Here is a 17,077-nt window from a genome sequence, read left to right as displayed (position 1 = left end):
CAATCTGAAACACAGTTTTAAAGTCGAACTTAAAAGACTCTACTTCTTGCATGTTAATAAATTAAACAATTTAAACACTTGTTTGTGATATCTTTGTCATTGTAACGTACAGACAAGTAATTTGAATAATGAAATTTGATATTTTAAATAAGATAATCATCTTAAACTTCTTCAGGGCAGGCTGGAGGTAACTATTATAAGAACAAAGGGGTGGTTCCAACTATCTCTGTTTACCCAGAGATCCTGAAAATGGCAAAGCATACTCCTATGGAAATAATGCACTATATGGTGCCGAGTATGAGATACATTCCAGCACTAAACCATCCGATTTGCCTGCTAGTTTGGGCGAAAAGGAGGTTCCATGTGCAGTATGCAGGAGGAATGGGAAAGTTTCTGTGTTAATGATACCAGGTAGTTTCATTATTAATATTTGTTTACACCATTAGTTAGAAAAGAATAATTAATATGTTATAAAATAGTTGGTATATTAATATCCTATATCGTCACATAATATTGTTAATTATAAGGTTCAACATAAATGATCTTGAATGGTACGGCTTAACATAATGTTCTGTATAATCAAAATCATTATTTCCAATTATAAAGTAATAACTCGTATTAATATAGAAACTGCATATTTTTACATTTTTTTATTTAGGAAAAAAGTCCTGTTACAAAGGATGGCAATCCGAGTACAATGGCTTCTTGATGAGTGAACATATAGGACATAACATTAAAGAATATATATGTATGGACGGAGAGGCAGAACCATTGGACAATCGGTCTTCGAACGAAGAAGGTGCTTTGTTTTATCCTGTCAGAGCGAAATGTGGTAGTCTGAGATGTCCTCCATACAAAGATAACACTGAAGTGCTTTGTACAGTTTGTACAAAATAAAATATATAACGTTCTTGTTTTTTCACTTAATTAATATCTCAGAGTTTTTGACAAATAGTATTCAACAAAAGTATTGGACAAATAGTATTCAACAGTCCTTGACATGTAAAATAAAAAAACAAGTTTCTTTATCATATGATATAATTTTGAGCTGTCCAGTTTCTTTATATTGAGGATAACAAGTTATGATTCTTCTTTTTATGCGAGTAGCTCGGCCAGCCATTTCAAGTTGTTCTTGTTATTGACCTTGTGTATGTAGTGAAGTAAAAAATTACTGTTCCCATTTCAAAATAATGGATTCAATATTACATATTCGTTATACCTTCCGTTTTCTATTTGTTAGAATTCATACTAATGACGTAATAATGAATATTACACTTTGTACATTCCATGTTCCCAAACCGCGTAACTGATTCGCTTAAACCCTAGCAGCTGTCATTTTAAAGCCAGGAACGTATAAATATGTCGAAACTTTATGAGCTGTACGACCAAAAGTTATATAAAAAATTGTAAAATTCGGCTTTGGTCAACAATACCTGAGGGAGTTGTAAATATCTTTATTCAAGGTAGAATTTAGCAAAAACATGTTATAATTCCTTTCTGTACCAACGTTAACGCACTGAAAACTGAGCTTATTAAACTATGGTAGCTGATCGAGGATTTACATTCAAACAGTAGAGTTATCTACCAAGTAATACAACTTAATCACAATCTTTATATCTGAACAGTGAACAAATAGATGGTTTTCTTCTTTGTTTACAATCTCTATAGAAATTTAGAGGTGATTACGTCTCCTAAAACCATCCAGTACCTTATCATAATCGATTTGTCTTCCTTTGTCACTTTCGTCAAAGTGTCAGAAACAAAAGGTTTTGATAACTTGAGTATTCCTTACTCGATTCAAATGTGAGTTATACAAATCGGAGATTTAGGAGGGAAAACGCCTATTGCTTCTTGAATTAATAGGTCAAGGTTATTATAAAAAATAAAATTGTGTTTAGTAAAACTCTGAATGGTTTCTTGAGTTAAATCGATATGAAACTAATATATATGGAAGATATAGGAAGTGAAAAGAAGTCTACTGGTTTCGTTTGGTGTATTGTCAAAAGTTGAGGTCACTATCACTTAATATAGAAAATTGGAAAAACTTTGTTAGGATGGTCATTTGATCTTTTCTTGCATTATCAGAATACTCTAACACAAACGGAAGCTGAAGCCTAATGATTTTGTAATCAACATATGTCAAAGGTCAAGGTCAATTTTTCTAAAATTAAGAGGTCAATTTCTGGATGGTATCAAAATATGAATTATACAGATGAAAAATAAGCAATAGTAGCACACGTTTATTTGAAATGTACTTCTATTTTGAAACTTTGAAATAAAAATGTTTCTCATTGAATTCGCAGTTTGTGGAGCAAGTCTTTTTTGCAGCGACAGAATTTTACTTTGTTGTCATATGTTTTTATAAATTCATTACGAAAAACAGACTTATATTTGTGCACGCCAGACTCACGCTACATAAACATATACAAAAGACTTATTTTTGACGCTCGAATTAAAAAGGTTTAAAAGGCAAAAAATGTTTGACTTTGACGAGCATTGTGGACTCTATTTTCCAAAAGGTTTTTCCATACATAGCTCATGTTATTTATCCCTAAAATAGAAAATCCTTGGTATTTCGACAAATTCAAAGAAAATTTACTAGACTAAAATAATAATTTTACTAGATTGAAACAGTCTCATTCAGGCAAATGACTTCACTATTCTCGATAAAAAAAAATTGAAGAGGTTTGGAGAAAAAAAGACAAAAATCACCATTCGAAATAGACATGGCGATGTAGCGCGATTAAGCTTAAAATGTATTACAATTTTGTTTGTACACTACAAATCCTATAAACAGTACCGATTTTACTGCGCCATAGATACATTTCGACCATTTGTGTCTCTTCAGTGATTCTCGAAGTCAAAACATTTGAAAATCTGAATCTAAATACAAACATTGAATAGCCGATCTACCAAAATGGTCTAAAGGAGTACGGGCTATAATGACATAAAATGGCTCTAGATTTTCAAAATCATAAAAGTTCAAAAAGAGCTAATTTTTCTCAAAAAAATATTAGAATATGAGACAATGATTAAAACTAAATGTTTTTATCTATATAAGAAAAAAGTGTTATGACGTCACAATGGTAGGTGCAAAAGAAGTCATAATCAGAAATATAAGCAAAAATATAGAATTTGGAAAGGTTATGCTACATTTTGACCACCGCACCATCCTTGCACCGATTAGAAATTTTCAGATAAAAAAATGTTTTGGGTGCAAGGTTGAAGCGAAAGTTTATTTTAAATTTTTCAGTGTCAGGGAAGCAATAAAAAGCTGAAATTTTCCGTCAAAATTAGACGTAATCCTTTGGCAAAGTTTAATTTATACGTTCTTATGATTCCAGATCCATGTATTTAGTTTGGATGTTATATTTGTTATTCTCGTGGGATTTTGTCTGTTGCTTGGTCCGTTTCTGTGTGTGTTACATTGTAGTGTTGTTTCGTTGTTCTCTTATATTTAATGCGTTTCCCTCAGTTTTAGTTTGTTACCCCGATTTTGTTTTTTGTCCATGGATATATGAGTTTGAACAGCGGTATACTACTGTTGCCTTTATTTATGCTTATACGAATTTTACCTTTTTGCTTATGAATCAGTAACATGAATTTCTTATTTTATTTTTGTAAGCATACCTAGTTTTACTTTAAAAAAAACCCGAAAGCAATGAACTACATATTGTCAGGGAGTAAACAAAAACTTTGAGGATCATTTTCATTTAATATGAAATTTTAATAGACATGCAAAATATCAAGTTCTGTACATTCTAATATTTCTGCTAATTTCATTTAAAAAAATGTTGAAACTACTTCGCCAAATTGAACCAAACTTGGCAACTATCATCATTGGGGTAACTGGTTTAAAAATTGTGTCCGGTGACCCGGCCAACCAACCAAAATGGCCACAATGGCTAAAAATAGAACATAGGGGTAAAATGCAGTTTTTAGCTTATAACCCAAAAACCAAAGCATTTAGAGCAAATCTGACATGGGGTAAAATTGTTTATCAGGTCAAGATCTATCTGCCCTGAAATTTTTAGATGAATTTAGGTTGCTGCCCCTGAATTGGTAATTTTAAGGAAATTTTGCTGTTTTTGGTTATTATCATGAATATTATTATAGATGTAGATAAACTGTAAACAGCAATAATGTAATGCTTGGGGTATACAATGTTTTTTTATACTTTCATCATAAATTATATTATGAACACGAGACAAACGAGACATTTCAGTGTGTCCACTCTTGTTTTTGCTTTTGAAGAAGATATGACAGAATCGAAGAACCATTTATATCAATTGAAAACCCAAAATAATCATTGATGGAAGATTTAAGCAAAAATTTAAGCTGAGCGATTCAGGCTCTTGAGAGCCTCTTGTTCTTAAATGTACATGATTTGTACAAAACATGAGATATATTTTGAAATGAAACCACCCATTTTAGCTCATTAGGCCCAAAAGGCCAAGTGAGCTTTTCTCAACACTTGGCGTCCGTCCTCGTCCGTTGTCCGTAATCTTTTGTCCGTCCTCCGGTAACTTTTACAAAAATCTTCTCCTCTGAAACTACTTGGCCAAATTTAACCAAACTTGGTTGCAGTCATCACTAAGGTGTCATGTTTAAAATATGTGTCCGATGGCCCCGCCTGCCAACCAAGATGGCCGACATGTCAAAAAATTAAAAATAGGGGTAAAATGTAGTTTTTGGCTGATATCTCTGAAACCAAATTCTTAAGAGAAAATCTGAAAGGATTAAAAATGTTCATTATGTTAAGATCTATCAGCTCTAAAATTTTCAGATGAATCAGACAACCCGTTGTTGGGTTGCTGCCCCTTAATTGGTAATTTTAAGAACATTTTGCAGTTTTCGGTTATTAAACTGTAAACAGCAATAATGTTCAGCAAAGTAAGATCTACAAATAAGTCAACATGACCAAAATTGTCAGTTGACCCCTTAAAGAATTATTGCCCTTTATAGTAAATTTTAAAAATCAAATTACAAAAATGTTTATTGTTGAAATTCATGGGCCAAGTTATTTTAGATAGAGATAATTGTAAGCAGAAAGAATGTTCAGTAAAGTTAGATTTACACAAACTCATCACCATCACTAAAGCACAATATTGTCATGAATTCATGTGTGGCCTTTGTTTATTATGCACATAGACCAAGTGTGCGACACATGCGCTTTAGAGTCTCTAGTTTCGAATTTGATGTGTCTTTGTTGGTAATAAGCATGAGAACAAGTTTCATTACAATTGGTTGTGACAAAGGAAAGTAAGAGACGGTGTTTTATTTTAACTTGTAAAGGAACTTACTCCAGAACAGTGAAGGTATAACCACCCGAGTTCTGCCTTGATCTGTGTTTGGTTGTTAAAAGGATTGATGAATGTGTTTTAATTTTAAAATATTACATAGGGGCAAAGTAAAGTTAGAGAACGGAAACCAATTTCGGAAACTAAGAATGTACATGGGTAAACCGTAATGATCAAGGTTTTTTTTCACACAAATTCATATTTGTTTCCATTGACGTTCAAATTCTTTCAAGTTCCAACGCTGGGTCTGTTCCAAAGGAATTTTGTTCTAGTCTATCCATTAAAAGGTCGACTATCCATATATATATATGGATAGTCGACCTTTCCATGGATAGAAACAAGTTTCTGTAGTCTGTTAGCGTCCTACACGTTTGTTAGTGTTACCTTTTAAAAGGTTTTGTTTTGAATAAATCTTGAATCATGTATTAGTAAGTGTTTATTCCTAAAAAAAAAATAAAGTGACATTTTAAAAATGTAAACCCATTTTGTTTTTTGAACTATTTTTACATAATGCATAATGAATACTGTCGTGATGATATTTCAGAGAAATCTATGTATATGTTTTGGATATATGATAATATATTAATCATTCATTTTACAACCAATTTTGGGGGGAACCGCGTTGACCGAGTGGTCTAAGTAGTAGAACTAGTGTACCATTAGCCTGTTAACACTGGGGTTGTGAGTTCAAATCTTGCACATAGCAGGTATGCGCGGCTCCAATATCAATTGATAGGATTGATCGTTTTACTATCGAAAATCGTTGGTTCTCTTTGGCTTCGACTGCCAATAAAACTTAACGTCATAAAATTTGCACGATATGGTTGAAGGTGGTGTTAAACATCAATCAATAAATCAATTAATCATGCATTTTAATTATTCAAATATTATTCTCAATCAATATTTTTTTCAAGAAAATAAAAGAAGTCATTGCATACTTGTTTCGATTTTTACTAAGTGTAATGTACTAAACTAAGTTTTGATTACAACTCCTTTAAAAAAATATTTCAAATCACTAATATGTACTGTAACTTGACCGCAGAATAAAACACTGAAATCACACTGCCAATTTGACGAGCAAAAATCAAAACTGAAAATTTCCGCTTAAATCAATAAATTGCAAATGACCACCTACGGACCCTTCAGCATCGGATTTAACTTCCTTATTTTTATAAGTCATGGTTGAGAACTAAATACATTCCAGACAGCCAAACGGACGCCTCACTTTAGCGAGGGTTTTGAGGCCTGTGAAAAGATGACAAAGTTAATAATATGTCTATTCCTAAGTCACAGTAAAGGGAAAGTACACCAGACACACGTTTTGTTTACAAAAGACTCACCAGTGATGCTCGGATAAAAAAGGTTAATAAAGACAAATCAAGGTCAAATTTGAAGCGCTTAGGAGACTGTACATCCCGAAAGGTTTTTACAAACACAGCTTAAGTAATGTTTTCTTTGGGTAGACAATCCTTTGCACACCAAATTATTCAAAGTTTGGTCATTTCGAAAGTGAAATAAAAAAAAAAATCCAAAACAAATTCAGATATGAAAGTCCCTTATCAAATGGCAAATCAAAAACCTTATCACAAACGGCAAACGAAAGGAAAACATCTGTAATTTTCCGGACTTGAAACATACATTTCCTAATGTAGATTATGATGGAGTAAATCTTGATTCATAGGTTAACTTTTCACATCAAATTCATTTTTACTGACATTAATATTAATTTAGAGTGATGGCCATACCAATAATAATTCATATCAACAGAAATGCAGACTACTGGTCTGGTAATAACCCCGGGGTGATAAACCTCCACCAACAATGGCATCGTCCAATAGGTTGTGCACTCATTCATAATAAATACCAGACTTTAAACGTTGCACGTCAGCCAAGCGTTCCGTCTTCAAAAGACTAACCAGTGACGTTCGAAAAAAAACCCGTTTGTCACATTGAGAGAAGAGAATTCCAAAAAGTTTTGCCTAATACAGATAAGGTTACCTTTTTTTTTTTTTTTTAGAAAACTCTATTAAACTATTTCTAAAAATTAGTTTTTTGCAAACAATGCTTATGACTATATTAATCATTATTTATGTCGAGACAAATGCTGGTTTCTGGGTTATTACCTTAACTGTTATATAGAAGGATACTTCAGTGATATTTTACTTTAAAAAAAGTAGAATTATTTGTTCTCGTGATGATTTTTCTTAACATTATAAATGGATCTTTAAATCTTACTGTCTGTTGTCTGGTGTTAATTGTAAACTTTAAAAATTAAGTTTAGAGACAGAAGATAGGCAATACGATATGTAATAATTTGCACACAATGTTTAACAACATCTTTTTATTCAATTGAAGAATCACATTGAATGAAAATTCTATAAATAGTGCACAATTGAGTTCAAAGAATGAAAAGAAAGTGAAAAAGTATTTCAATACTATCTTTTAAGTTTTTTTCATTCAGAACCAGTCAGAAGATTATTCTTACAAATTAAGATGTTGTTAATTGTTCAAGTTGATTAAAATAATATATATAGCGTCATACACGTCATTGTTGTTGCATACATTATTCAAAGAATAGACGAGGTCTTGGTAAGGTAATACAAAAAGCAAAAAAAAAAATCTAAATGAGCTTGACTTTGTAGGGCTGTAAGCGTAAACCCTATGATTATTCAATTTTGAAACTACGAACTTAAATAAGGTGAAAGTTAACTGAACTCTGAGGCTACTTTAAAACGGAAAGTCCCCAACCTAAATGGCAAAATTGTAAATGCATTAAAAAAACTTGTTTGGAGCAAATGTGATTATTTGATCAAATTAACCAAATAAACTCATTATAGATATTATCCCTTACATGAATTTTTTAGAAAATAATCTATGAATCGATTTTGGATATATGTATCTTGATTTTTTTTTATAGTAACACAATTTATCACAACATTTTTTTTGAATTTCACAAGCCTCCAAGCTAGATAAATAACTTATACTGTAGACTAACTTTCGCCTTAAATGACATGATAGCACTTCGTTATTCCCTTTAGACTGCATTATAATTTCTGATATGGCATTGCGAAGTTAAAGAACTGTTTTCTATAAAAAAAAAAAAAAAAAAAAAAAAAAAAAAAAAGCATTAGGCGTACCAATGCGTTTATGGCACGGCTGCAGCTCTTTATTATCAACAAGTGTTGTACTTTTACAGGATCCAATGAAAAATAGATAGACACGCTTTGATATGCAATTCTTAGAAAATTAAGTTTATAAACATTTAAACAGATAAGAATAAATATTTAATTTTTATTTTAATTCTTCAATTGACCTGGATTTAAGGAGGTAGAGCGGATGGTTGAAATCAGAATAACTCCTTTATTTGTCAATTTACTACAATGAGGAGTTGTGGTATGAAAAGCAAAGAGACGACTATCAATCAGAGAACAAACAACAGGGAAGCATATAAGTTACCGTACAGGCTTCACAAATTACCAATATATTGTATAATTACAATGTATATGGTCCGGATTATAGGAGTATTTGGATCATATGCGTAGGTCATGACCATATGCGTATAAACACTGTATACTCATTTAGTCCGAGTATTTGATACGATAAGCGTGGATCAGTTACCTTTCCAATTAATTGCACCCTTCAATATGTCAGAAATTAAGAAGCTTGAAAAGTGGAATCTGAATAATCAATTAAAATAAATGATAATCATTGTTACATCATTGATAAGATAAATCGAATATTTTACTCAGAAGTAAAAATTATGAAAAATGCATTGTTGCATGGTCATGATTTGTTTCCTAACAAAACACAATATATTGACCCCGCCAATAACTTAATAGTTATCAAATGTACCAGGATTATAACTTTATACGCCCGACGCGCGTTTCGTCTACCTAAGACTCATCAGTGACGCTCAGATCAAAACAGTTAAAAAGCCAAACAAATAAAAAGTTGAAGAGCATTGAGGACCCAAAATTACAAAAAGTTGTGCCAAATACGGGTAAAGTAATCTACTCCTGGGGGTAAGAAAATCCATAGTTTTTCGAAAAATTCAAAGTTTTGCAAAATTTATAAAAATGACCATATAATTGATATTCATGTCAACACCGAAGTGCTGACTACTGGGCTGGTGATACCCTCGGGGACGAAACGTCCACCAACAGTGGCATCGACCCAGTGGTGTAAATATTTATCAAAGGTACCAGGATTAAAATTTAATACGCCAGACGCGCGTTTCGTCTACATAAGACTGAACCGCCTAACAAGAAATCAACTGTTATCTTTCATAAGCAGTTATGTCATTGAATTCTATTTTTATTGCTTTATTATTTGTGTGTCAATTATCTTCATATAATTTTAGTTCAATGAATTTAATACTTTATGACCTTTTGTAATTAACTAGTAAACAGTAACAGTTTTTTAAACGTGCTGCCCTTATTCTTATGTTGAAAATAATTTGTAAAAATAAAAACTTGAACATATTTGTTAAGTGTGAATAAGTGGAAATTAAAAAGAAATGAAAATAAAAACTAATCCTAACGTAAAAAAATAACACATGCACCAAACAATAGCATGCAATCGTCGACATCGAAAAGAAGCTTCAAATTGACTCTAGCTAAAGAAAGGCATCATTTATACTGAGATTCAGACAATAAATCAAAGAAATAAAAAAAAAAGAAAAGAAAAAAAAACTAAAGGCTCTAAAGAGCCTGTGTCGCTCACCTTGGTCTTGTGCATATTAAACAATGGACACGGATAAATTCATGACATAATTGTGTTTTGGTGATAGTGATGTGTTTGTAGATCTTACTTTACTGAACATTCTTGTTGCTACACTTATCTCTATCTATAATGAACTTGGCCCAGTAATTACAGTGGAAAATATTTTCTAAAAATTAACAAAAATTTATGAAAAATGTTAAAAATTAACTATCAAGGGCAATAACTCCTTAAGGGGTCAATTGACTATTTTGGTCATGAAACTTATTTGTAGATCTTATTTTGCTGAACGTTATTGCTGTATACAGTTTATCTCTATCTATAATAATATTCAAGATAATAACAAAAAACGGCAAAATGTCCTTAAAATTACCAATTCAGTAACCTAACAACGGGTTATCCGATCCATGTGAAAACATCAGAGCAGATAGATCTTGACCTGATAAACAATTAAACCCTGTCAGATTTTCTCTTAATGCTTCGGTTTTTGAGTTATAAGCCAAAAACTGCATTTTACCCCTATGCTCTATTATTAGCCGTGGCAGCCATTTTGGTTGATTGGCCAGGTCACGTCACACATTTTTTAAACAAGTTACCCCAATGATGACTGTGGTCAAGTTTAGTTTAATTTGGCCCTGTAGTTTCAGAGAAGAAGATTTTTGTAAAAGATTACTAAGATTTACGAAAAAATGGTTACAAATTGACTATAAAGGGCAATAACTCCTTCAGGGATCAACTGACCATTTTGGTCATGCTGACTTATTTGTAAATCTTACTTTGCTGAACATTATTGCTGTTTACGGTTTATCTCTATCTATAATAATATTCAAGATAATAACCAAAAACAGCAAAATTTCCTTAAAATTACCAATTCAGGGGCAGCAACCCAACAACAGGTTGTCCAATTCATCTGAAAATTTCAGGACAGATAAATTTTGACCTGAAAGACACTTTTACCGCATGTCAGATTTGCTCTAAATGCTTTGGTTTTTTAGTTATAAGCCAAAAACTGCATTTTACCCCTATGTTCTATTTTTAGCCATGGCGGCCATCTTGGTTGGTTGACCGGGTCACGCCACACATTTTTTAAACTAAATATCCCAAATATGATTGTGGCCAAGTTTGGTTTAATTTGGCCCAGTAGTTTCAGAGGAGAAGATTTTTGTAAAAGGGTACTAAGATTTAGGAAAAATGGTTAAAAATTGACTATAAAGGTCAATAACTCCTAAAGGGGTCAACTGACCATTTTGGTCATGTTGACTTATTTGTAAATCTTACTTTGGTGAACATTATTGCAGTTTACAGTTTATCTCTATCTATAATAATATTCAAGATAATAGCCAAAAACAGCAAAAATTACCTAAAATTACCAGTTCAAGGGCAGCAACCCAATAACGGGTTGTCGGATTCATCTGAAAATTTGAGGGCAGATAGATCTTGACCTGATAAACAATTTTACCCCGTCAGATTTGCTCTAAATGCTTTGGTTTTTAAGTTATAAGCCAAAAACTGCATTTTACCCCTATGTTCTATTTTTAGCCATGGCGGCCATCTTGGTTGGTTGGCAGGGTCACGCCACACATTTTTAAAACTAAATATCCCAATGATGATTGTGGCCAAGTTTGGTTTAATTTGGCCCAGTACTTTAAGAGGACGCCAAGTGATGGGAAAAGCTCACTTGGCCCTTCGGGCCAGGTGAGCTAAAAAAGAAAAGAAACAAAATTTCCTCAGTGGAAAATTCGAATGGAAAGTCCGTAATGAAATGTCAAAATCAAAACCTCAAAAACATTAATGGACAACAACTGTTATATTCCTGACTTGGCACAGGCATTTTCTCTAGTAAAAAATAGAATAAGCCGTGTTCCTATAAAGAAGTTAGAAAAATATCAAAATCTTCTAAACAATTATATGGTCCTGTCCGTTAATAACCAAACGTGTATATACTCATAATGTCCGACCGTACGCTTATGGTCGAAACTTATGAGAATACCGATATGGTCAAAATTATACGAGTATTTATTCTACATAACTAGCATGCATTGCAAACTTTAAGAATATGCAGAGGCTACTTACGATAAAATACCGGACAAAACACGAAACACACAATTCACAAAGCAATAATAGTTATCAAAGGTACCAGGCTTATAATTTAGTACGCCATACGCTCGTTTCGTCTTCAAAAGACTCACCAATGACGTTCAGATCAAAATAGTTAAAAAAAAAAACCAAACAGCTATAAAGTTGAAGAGCATTGAGGACCAAAAATTCTCAAAACCATTGGTGGCCTTCGGCTGTTGTCTGCTCTATGGTCGGGTTGTTGTCGCTTTGACACATTCCCTATTTCCTTTCTAAATTTTAATCTTTTGCTAACAGTAAATTTATAAAAATGACTATTAGTATATAATTGATATTCATGTCAACACCGAAGTGCTGACTACTGGGCTAGTAATACCCTCGGGTACAAAACGTCCACGTGCACTAGCAGTGGGATTGAACCAGTTGTGTAAATAGTTATCAAAAATACCAGGCGAATAATTTAGTACGCCAGTCGCGCGTTTCGTCTACATAAGACTCATAAGTGACGCTCTGATAAAAAAAATTAAAAAGCCAAACAATTATAAAGTTGAAGAGCATTGAGGACCAAAAATTCAAAAATGTTGTGCCAAATACGGCAGAGGTAATCTATGCCTGGGATAAGACAATCCTTAGTATTTTGAATAATTTAAACTTTTGCTAACAGTTAATTTATAAAATTGACCGTATAATTGATGTTAATGTCAAACCTATGTGCTGACTACTTGGCTAGTGATAACCTTGGTGACGAAACGTCCACTAGAAGTGGCATTAACGCAGTGGTGTAAATAGTTCCAGGTACCAGGCGTATAATTTAGTACGCTAGACGCACGTTTGGTCTACATAGTACTCATCAGTGACGCTCGGATCAAAATAGTTAAAAAGCAAAACAACATTAAGTTAAAGAGCATTAAGGACCAAACGCTTTCACTACAATGCTGTTGTTAAATATCTAAAAATAATAATAATAAAAGACGATTTCTTTAAATGCAATTAAAAATACTAAGATTTAATTTCATTTAAAATGTCAAAATATATTATTACGCTATCGAATGTATTCTACACGCTATTTCAAAATTAAAAATATTGATCAATCCACAATATAAGATATAAAAAAGATACTGCATAAACGCAAAGACGAATTCCTAGAAGTCTGTAAGGTAAAAATTAATTTGTTTTTATGTTCTTTTGTTCAAACTGTTGTTATTTTGATTTGTTATATTTTATTATTTTACTGTATGATTACTATTACTCTATTTTCAGAATGTCCACATTCAGCTTTGCCACCGTCATTGTTGCCTTTGTTGTCAGTACTTATGGACATGATTGTACAAAATACAGCCTTACACCATCAGACCAGTCTATTATTGATATGATGAAGCATTACTTGCATACTTCACGGAAAGCGGATTGTCCTGTAACACCTTCAAAACAGGGTAAGTCTTTGTAGTCAGTACTTATGGACATGATTGTACAAAATACAGCCTGACGCCATCAGACCAGTCTCTTATTGATATGATGAAGCATTACTTGCATACCTCACGGAAAGCGGACTGTCCTGTAACACCTTCACAACAAGGTAAGAAACAAAAGTAGAAAAATATACAAATCAAGGAAACAAACAAAAAAGTATAACGAAAAAAAGAATTCCAAGGTACGTTTTTAAAGGAGAAGTCCAATAAAATTCAAATTATGGAAGACGTGAAAAACAACTGCTTTATTGATTAAACAGAGATTCGGAGAACTCCAAAAGGACTAAGCTTTTCTAGTAATTCATCTTCAATACGGTTTCATACTGTAAATTAATGCTTTGCTTTGTATATTTCAGATATTGGTGTGACCTATGTGAGATGGGGGAAGAAAACTTGTCCTGAAAAATCGGACATCGTGTATACAGGTATGTTTTTTTCATAATTATCATTATTTTACGTAAATCAGAGAATTCCTACACATTGAAAAAGCGATAGACTGTAAAGGACAGTTTAACTTGCTTACTACAGTTTTCTTTTCTTTTCATAACATATAGTTCTGTACGTTTGAAGTAACTTTTTACCATAATGTACACTCATATACATTTTAGGTATATCAAAAATCTTATGTTTTGTATCATCAGTTTTCTGTATAATTAACAATTCAACAAATGTGATAATAGGCCTAGCATTTATCGAAAAATTATGTTTTGTTGACTCAGTTTAATTTCAATATCTAACATAATCTTAAACACAGTTGTAAAATCAAACTTAAAAGCCTCTTCTATTTGAATGTTAATACATGTAATACATTGAAAATTTTAAACATTGGTTTCCGATATCTTTGTCATTGTAGCGTACAGATAAGTAATTGGAATAATAAAATTTGGTATTTGAAATAAGACAATCATCTTAAATTTCTTCAGGGCAAGTTGGAGGCAACTATTATACTAACAAAGGAGGAGGTTCCAACTGGCTCTGTTTACCCAATGACCCTGAAAATGGTAAAGCATACTCCTATAGTAATGATGGACTATATGGTGCCGAGTACCAGATAAATTCCAGCAATAATCCATCCGGGTTTCCTGCAAGTTTGTATGACAAAGAGGTTCCATGTTCTGTTTGCAGGCGGAAGGGAAAAGTTTCTGTTTTAATGATAGCAGGTAGTTTTGTTATGTTTTTTGATCATTACCCAAATAATATAAGAAATGTGTTCTAAATATGGTACTTAATCACCTAGATTGTAACATTGTATTGTTGACTCTGAGGCTTAATATGAACATGATTTTGAATTCAAATTCTTCAAATATTGAATTGTTCTGAGTTACTGCAATGATAAAGTCGAGGTACAAATGAAAAAATATATATATAGTATAAATACTATAGATAATTTAGCTGATCTGTAACAATAACATCTTCATGCCTTATATATCATGTACTGTAGTACGCCGCTAGATTAAAACTGACGTGGAAAGGTAACACATGCCCACCGAAAGCTCTTTATTTTGAGAGCCCAGGTGGTCGTGTGGTCTAGCGGGACGGCTGCAGTGCAGGCGATTTGGTGTCACGATATCACAGTAGCATGGGTTCGAATCCCGGCGAGGGAAGAACCAAAAATTTGCGAAAGCAAATTTACAGATCTAACATTGTTGGGTTGATGTTTAGACGAGTAGTATAAATGTTGTTATATAGAAATTGCATACATTATTGTTTATGTTATATCTATATATATATATATATATATATATATGTGTTGCTTTTTATCTTAATCAGGAAGAACGTCCTGTTACAAAGGATGGAAATCTGAGTACAGTGGTTTCTTGGTGAGTGAATACAAGAGTTATAACTCTAAAGACTTTATCTGTATGGATGGAGACGCAGAACCATTGGACAATCGGTCCTCCAACGAAGAAGGTGCCTTGTTTTATCCTGTCAGAGCAAAATGTGGTAGCCTGAGATGTCCCCCATACAAAAATAACACTGAAGTTCTTTGTGCAGTTTGTACAAAATAAATATGAAATAATGGTCACGTTTATTTTTTAACTTACTTGATATGTAAAGTTTCGAATACAAGGTATTCAACAGTCCTCAAATTTAACGTCGCACGTCATAAAACGCTTCTATATCGTTTGATATATATATATATATATATATATATATATATATATATATATATATATATATATATATATATATATATATATATATATATATATATGAAATTGACTTACTGCCTAGGCGTTGGGTTATTGCCTAGGATGTATGCTTAAAGTGTAATTTCACCTATTGCTACTAACATATATTTATATATATATAGAGAGAGATTACTAATAAATCCAACATTTCCGGTATGAATAGTTTTAATTCACTAGTACTTTCATGTTTTAAATAACAGTCTTCAAGTGAAACTTTACATGATTAACGTAACTATGTAACGGTATATATATAGATATATATATATATATATATATATATATATAAGAACATCTAAACAAGTGACAACTCTATGATGGATCAATCCATTGCATCGCAAGTGAGATGTGATCCAAGGCCGATAACACATATTATATTCATAATTACTGTAAATATTAGCACAACAATGTGAATTCTGCTTCCGCAAATTTTTTTCTCCAATAAATATAACACGTTCGTATAAAAAGTCTAAAATAAACAAATTACAAGGCATGCCCTCGATAATATGTAGCTTCGTTTCGTATATTAATATAGGCGCCTTCTTATTAACTATCGAGTTGACCTCCGATGTCTTCCGATCACCATATAATTATAAATGATGTAAACACAAAAACTATATATGTTTATCATCGTTTTACCTGTGATGATTTTTTGTGGATCGTACCAGTCAATAAAATGATTCACCTTTGTTTCACTTTGAATGTTGACATCCTTTTCCTTTAAATAATATTACACATGGGACGTTATTCATATCTATCTAAGGGGTAAAATTGAAGTTCATGTGAATACGGATTTATTGAGGTCGAATTATTCACTTTCAAGTGAATAACTCATCATGAATGTTTCTTAGCTTATTTTAACAAAATTGAACAAATACTGGCTGTTAAAAGCGAACAATTATTTCACTTTTTCACTTTCATTAATGTTTGAACAAACAAAATCATATTTTAGATTTTTTATAGATCTCGTAGCTAGTGCCCCTATATGTTTTTCTATATGTTTTTTTTTATAAAAATATAGGAATCGTATATAAATCAGTGTCTTCCAATATGATGTTATACAAATATAGCCTTTTTATGAGGTCGATTCAAGGATATATTGACATATATTTTTTTATCTGGCCAGGGTTCAAGTAGCTTTTGTAATTGGACCATTGCGCTAGACTATTTATAAAAAAATCTTTCATGACTGTATCACTTTTTAGTATCTGCCTACAAACAGGTAATCTTCTGTCGCCTCTTCTTTTCTGTAGGCTAGCATTGTCATGCAATTGGATTTTCCTATTTTATAAATAGATCATTACAAAATAAAATGCCGCCCCTC

At 32.1% G+C, this 17,077-nt stretch overlaps 2 protein-coding genes across 6 annotated transcripts in view; both read left to right on the top strand.

Annotated features, from left to right (window-relative positions):
- Positions 1 to 17,077, top strand: part of LOC143079396 (uncharacterized) — a 344,537-nt gene that overhangs the window by 21,319 nt on the left and 306,141 nt on the right. The window contains exons 3-4 of one of the 4 annotated variants that reach the window (XM_076254712.1): positions 176 to 411; positions 659 to 928. The exons of 2 other annotated variants lie outside the window; for them this stretch is intronic. In XM_076254712.1, the coding sequence (XP_076110827.1) occupies positions 176 to 402 (227 nt within the window). In that variant the 3' untranslated portion in view covers positions 403 to 411; positions 659 to 928. Of the gene's footprint in view, positions 1 to 175; positions 413 to 658; positions 929 to 17,077 lie in introns of those variants that run through there. One more of the 4 variants, XM_076254711.1, reaches the window with a different exon arrangement.
- LOC143079401 (uncharacterized) lies at positions 13,356 to 15,586 on the top strand. 2 transcript variants are annotated; one of them, XM_076254717.1, is made up of 4 exons: positions 13,356 to 13,528; positions 13,921 to 13,989; positions 14,488 to 14,724; positions 15,335 to 15,586. In XM_076254717.1, exons 1-4 carry the CDS (start codon positions 13,357 to 13,359, stop codon positions 15,571 to 15,573), a joined length of 717 nt encoding a protein of 238 aa, XP_076110832.1. In that variant the 5' UTR covers position 13,356; the 3' UTR covers positions 15,574 to 15,586. The 2 variants fall into 2 exon arrangements, with proteins under 2 accessions (XP_076110832.1, XP_076110833.1); XM_076254718.1 differs by lacking the exon at positions 13,356 to 13,528 and adding an exon at positions 13,539 to 13,671.

This window comes from Mytilus galloprovincialis, chromosome 6 (genome assembly GCF_965363235.1).
Source record: "Mytilus galloprovincialis chromosome 6, xbMytGall1.hap1.1, whole genome shotgun sequence".
Taxonomy (NCBI): domain Eukaryota; kingdom Metazoa; phylum Mollusca; class Bivalvia; order Mytilida; family Mytilidae; genus Mytilus; species Mytilus galloprovincialis.
The sequence above is the reverse complement of the archived record's forward strand: the minus strand, read 5'-3'. Positions and strand labels throughout refer to the sequence as shown.